The sequence below is a fragment of the Naegleria gruberi genome (genome assembly GCF_000004985.1).
Source record: "Naegleria gruberi genomic scaffold NAEGRscaffold_152, whole genome shotgun sequence".
NCBI classification, from domain to species: domain Eukaryota; phylum Heterolobosea; class Eutetramitea; order Acrasida; family Naegleriidae; genus Naegleria; species Naegleria gruberi.
In genome coordinates this window covers 4,380-10,113 of record NW_003163183.1, presented here as the reverse complement: position 1 = coordinate 10,113, position 5,734 = coordinate 4,380, and the positions used below count along the sequence as shown (strand labels likewise).

Here is a 5,734-nt window from a genome sequence, read left to right as displayed (position 1 = left end):
GTCCATTTAACTTGGCTTCAATGCTGGTCCATCTACATATCCTGCTGAACCAGTTCCTGCTACATTGGAGATGACACCTTTCGAATCAATCTTTCGAATAGTGTGACTGCCCTTATCACTGATGAAAACTTCACCACTTGTTGAGATTGCTATTCCTTCTGGGCTTGACAATCTAGCTGCAGTAGCTGGATATCCATCTCCAGAGCTATAAGCTTGTGAACCAGCAAAAGATGAAATAAGCTTATTAGAATCGGTTAGTTTCTTAATTCCAATAGTGGTACCAATGTAAATATCACTTGAGGATTCTGATTGAGTAACTGAAATGGGAGTATAAAGCGAAGTTAAATTTCCCAATTTTCCATCAGTGTCCAATTCGATAATTCCAGTTCCAGCCACACGGTCAACCAATGAATTTCCATAATTAGCAACTGAATTAAGTTTTAAAACAACTCCAACTGAACTATCCACTACCAACAATTCATCTCTTTTAGAATTATAAAATGTAGATACTGGATTCAAAAGTGAAATATTCGAAACATTTCCTGAAAGTACTTGATATCTTATTGAGCCATCTCCTGCAACTGTATTAATATTTCCAAGCACCAAGTCGATTTTTCTAATTCTATAGTCAGCAAAATCTGAAACATATAAACTATTTCCATAAAGAGCTAATCCAGATGGATAGGTAAAACGAGCATTGAGAGCACTACCTCCATCTCCGCTGAATCCAACAACTCCTGCATTGTTGGCAATGACAGTTTTAACACCATTAGAAATTTTGATAACTTGACCTTTTGTCAAGCTGAGAGCAAATAAATTACCATTCGAATCAAAAACAATCGCTCCAGGAGAAACAATAGAGACGTAGGTCAATAATGTTCCATTACTTGCCACGTAACGAATCACATTATTATTTATATCTTAACAATATTAGAAATAGTTTCGAATAAAACTTACCAGAGAAGTACATCTCACCTTTTAAAAATTAGAAATACTGTCAGTGTGTAGAATAAACTTACCTGTTACTGGATGAAAAGCAATTCCATATGCAGTTTTAATACTAGCAGTGACAGCTGGCGTGCCATCTGGACTATTTCCAAGTTGTCCATTTCCAACAACATTATAAAAGGTATCATTCACAATCTTTCTAATATTATTGTTATCACAAATGAAAATTTCATCTTTTGGCGAAACTGCAATACACACAGGATAGGATAATCTAGCCGAAAGTGCAGGAACGCCACTTGTCGTCAAAGATCCACCTCCTGCTATTGTAATCATATTGAACTCATTAATAGTTGAGTTGAAAAAAACCTTCTTCACTCTATTCATCAATCCACACTACCAGATAAGCTTCAATCACCCAAGCAAAAACTGGTGTACCGCCACTGGTTTCAGTCTGTGTTAACTTTTCCGCCACTTACTTCGGATACATCCCCACATCAGTCCGCCATAGGCAATAAGCAAGAATCGCTACACTAGTTTTTAATAGCTTACCTGGTAGTGGTAATGAAAACTTCACCTTTCGAATTGATTGCTACTCCATATGGATTAGTCAGAGAATCATTGGCGAAAGCCAAACTATCTGAACCAACACCTGCTTGGTAATTTGGTGCTCCAGCAAAATAATGTGAAATTCCATACCCGATTCTGCATAATAAATATTACCGTTTTTCTTGTCAACTGCCAATCCATAAGGTCTATACATTCCAACATTGGTTGCCTTCATGCCATCTCCAATTTGTCCTCCCAATATAGTTTCAAGAGAATACTCAACTGGTCTACTCTTTTGTGCATGAACTAGAAATAAATGAGCGATTAGTTGGAGCGATAATAACATCAGCACCACCAATAATTGAACAAGTGTTGAACGAAATAACATATTGGAAGTAGTGGTTGTTGACTTTCGACTTTTAAACTTTTTTTTTTTCTTCGCTACTAGTAGGAAACGATTAAAACTAAACTTGGTGTGTGTGAAATTGAGAGATATGTTCCAGTACAGAAAAAGTGTTGGGTTGGAATGGGAAACCATGTCCTGGAAAAGAAGTATCAACACTATGCGTTGAAACACGGTAAGATATTGCAAACTCAATGAAGAAGGGCTTTTTTATCTAACGTCAGCAAAAAGTCAAAACTCAATTGTTAGTACATAATCACTTTCTTTTTTACTAACATTTTTTTCGTAGCCAGTGGTACTTGGTAGTATATATTACAATGCTTCATGAATGCCTTTTGCAATAATATTTCCATCAAGAAATTAGTTAAGGATATTCATTTCCTTAGTAGAGATGGTAATGGACTGTACGCTTTTGTAATGTAGAAAGGAAGATTCATCAACAACATTTTACCAACAGCCAGTCAGCACAATACAACGTGGCTTTGTACTTCGCGAAAGGAAGTGATGAAAAAAACAAAAGAAAAAGAAGGCGGGAAAAAAATCCTTGAAACCTCACTCCTTACCATTATTAAACATTGTTCGTTATCATCACGCTACATCAAAGCTGGTAAAGTATCGGAGTGAATGAACAATATGCAGGCTTCTGTTTAGTTTCTTGCCAGCCATGTTCTTCATTCCTGTTGCTAAAGTGGTATTATTAACAAGTTGTCAAATTCACCTTTCAACCTTTGAATTTTGTTTTTTCCGTTCAGATTACAATTAAAAAAATGTCTTCACTTGCTACCAGTGCGCAACTGTATTCTCCTGAGAGTGTTTTTGTTTCATCAAATAATGAAGTTTATATTGCTGATTATGGTAATCATAGAATTAGAAAAATATTAGAAAATGGAAATATTGTAACAATTGCTGGAAATGGAACTGCTGGATTCAGTGGTGATAATGGTATTGCAACAAAAGCACAACTGAATGGTCCTGTTGGTGTTTTTGTTTCATCAAATAATGAAGTTTATATTGCTGATTATGATAATCATAGAATTAGAAAAATATTAGAAAATGGAAATATTGTAATAATTGCTGGAAAGGGAACTGCTGGATTCAGTGGTGACAATGGTCTTGCAACAAAAGAAAAACTGAATTTTCCTAGATGTGTTTTTGTTTCATCAAATAATGAAGTTTATATTGCTGATCAAATTAATCATAGAATTAGAAAAATATTAGAAAATGGAAATATTGTAACAATTGCTGGAAATGGACCTTATGGATTTTGTGGCGATAATGGTCTTGCAACAAATGCACAACTGAATAGTCCTGCTGGTGTTTTTGTTTCATCAAATAATGAAATTTATATTGCTGATTATGATAATCATAGAATTAGAAAAATATTAGAAAATGGAAATATTGTAACAATTGCTGGAAAGGGAACTGCTGGATTCAGTGGTGACAATGGTCTTGCAACAAAAGAAAAACTGAATTTTCCTAGATGTGTTTTTGTTTCATCAAATAATGAAGTTTATATTGCTGATCAAATTAATCATAGAATTAGAAAAATATTAGAAAATGGAAATATTGTAACAATTGCTGGAAATGGACCTTATGGATTTTGTGGCGATAATGGTCTTGCAACAAATGCACAACTGAATAGTCCTGCTGGTGTTTTTGTTTCATCAAATAATGAAATTTATATTGCTGAGTATGGTAATCATAGAATTAGAAAAATATTAGAAAATGGAAATATTGTAACAGTTGCTGGAAATGGAACTGCTGGATTCAGTGGTGATTCACCTTTTGATATTAGAATGTATCCTCATTTTGGAAATAGTAGCTTGTATTCTAAAATAGAATTTCATAACTTGAAAAAACATTCAAGAGATGAATTATTTGGATTGCCAATTTATGGATTCATTCCACTCATTGACAAAATTTCACCAAAATTTTGTGGCATTTTGAATAATGAAAAGATACTTTGTTTGATGAGTTCATCACAACAAGAAATTATTCAAAAATTAATTGATTCTTTGATATATGATAAGAATAAGGTAAAGTTTAACAAAGAAGAAATGTTGGATGTTTTATTCATTTTGGGTTTATTCAAGAATGGTGAATTTATTGATTTGAAAAGATCATTGACAAGTGAATTTGTGAACTCACTCACATTAGAAAATCTTACTTTCAAATGGGAAACAATTGAAAATTTACTCAAAATTTGCAATGAGGAATTCAATGTTCAAAATTACATTCTTGATCATTTGAATAACTATTGTATTGAATATGCTGTTGTTCAAATGAGGACCAAAAAAGGAAACACTTTATTACCAACTCTTCCAATAATTATGAGAAATGCTACTGCCATTTTTTCAAAAATGATCATTACTCAACCAACTGCAATTAATATTGAGGAAACAATTGAAACTGAGCCACAAATAATTGAATCATTATATAATGACAAGAAAACAAGTGATGTAAAAATCAAAATGGGACAAGACAAATACTTATATTGTCACAAAACTATATTGACTTCATTTAGCACATTGTTTAATGCATTATTTGACAGTGGATCTTGTTTCAGTGATTTGAGTGATGATGGAATATTCACACCTGACGAATCAGAAGATTTAGAATTATTGGAAATTGTGATCAAATATTGTTATGGAATTTCAATTGACATTGATGATGTTAAAATTATTGGATTACTTGAAATGGTAACGAAACATGAAATTCAATATGTAATCGATTATTGCAAGAATAACTTTAATCTATCCATTGATAATTACTTTAATATGCTTAAAGCATGTGAAAAATATCTTGATCATCCAATATTTGAGCAATTTATGGGAGAGATTGTCACATTTAGCATGGTCAATGGAAAACAACTTTTCAGAGATCGCACCGAAATTTCCAAATTACCTGAAAAAGTTTGGCAAGAAATATTCTTCAAGTTTTCACAGGACTTTTGAGCTTATTTTGGATAGATATTATTACAACTTAATTTTGCAGAACATTCTATATTAAAACATTTCTTTTATTTACAACATAATCTGTTAGAATACACCACCAATCAGACCAAGAAACCTCAGCCCCAAACGCACAGTCTTGGACTTTGCGCATACATGAAAGGCTTCAATTAAAATTCCTGGTCTGCTCGGTATTATTATTATACATGTTGCTAGCCTTGTCGACGAATGGAAAACCAAGTACTGGTCCTCCTCCATCTCGTGCTAATGTTGTTCTTGTTAAAGTTGTTATTAAATGTCTACTATCGGCTGGATATTGTTGATGATGATGAACATGATCATTATGATGATGGCCGTGTTCAGGATGTTGATCAGAATTAATACGAGTTGTGATGGAGTGTAAAGTTAGGTTATTGTTGTTATTATTCTCAACATGGTTGCATGAAAGGAAAAGAAGGCGGTCTAAATCTTTATCTATTTGTTCAAAGTTTGGTGAATGAGCAGTGTTGTTGTTGGTCGCTGCCATGATGTTGTTAATATGATTACAGCTTAGCGTGGTTAAAAGCTAAAAGGAAAGTTTTGTTTTTTTTGTTTTTGAAATTTATTTTTAATTTTGTAAAACTTTCGTCTCATTTCTTTCTCCAAAATCTTGCATAACATTCCTCAAAGTATTGTTTTGAAAATAAGACATAGGTCATTCCCCACAATGAAAATCCAATCACATAACTTCCAATTCGATGTTTAAACAAAATTGTCCACAAATTCTCAAAAACATAAAGTTCAGTCGCAAATCCAAATTCTGAAATCATTTCGTATAACAAATACGAAATGGACACAATTAACAGTAATAAATATTGTGAAAATTTGAATCTCATCACATTAATCT

General features: G+C 32.8%; 2 protein-coding genes across 2 annotated transcripts in view; one reads left to right on the top strand and one right to left on the bottom strand.

Annotated features, from left to right (window-relative positions):
- NAEGRDRAFT_76433 (uncharacterized protein) overlaps positions 1-1,882 on the bottom strand; it is a gene marked incomplete at both ends in the record, with an annotated part of 5,672 nt that extends 3,790 nt beyond the window's left edge. The window contains 4 exons of the mRNA XM_002668603.1: positions 12-920; positions 958-975; positions 1,020-1,268; positions 1,645-1,882. Of these exons, the coding sequence (XP_002668649.1) occupies positions 12-920; positions 958-975; positions 1,020-1,268; positions 1,645-1,882 (1,414 nt within the window). The remainder of the gene's footprint in view (positions 1-11; positions 921-957; positions 976-1,019; positions 1,269-1,644) is intronic.
- A 782-nt stretch (positions 1,883-2,664) lies between these two features.
- NAEGRDRAFT_82333 (uncharacterized protein) lies at positions 2,665-4,924 on the top strand (the record flags this gene model as incomplete). Its single annotated transcript, XM_002668604.1, has 1 exon — positions 2,665-4,924. The coding sequence occupies one exon, from the start codon at positions 2,665-2,667 to the stop codon at positions 4,849-4,851; it is 2,187 nt and encodes a 728-aa protein (XP_002668650.1). The 3' UTR covers positions 4,852-4,924.
- Between the last annotated feature and the right edge of the window lie 810 nt (positions 4,925-5,734).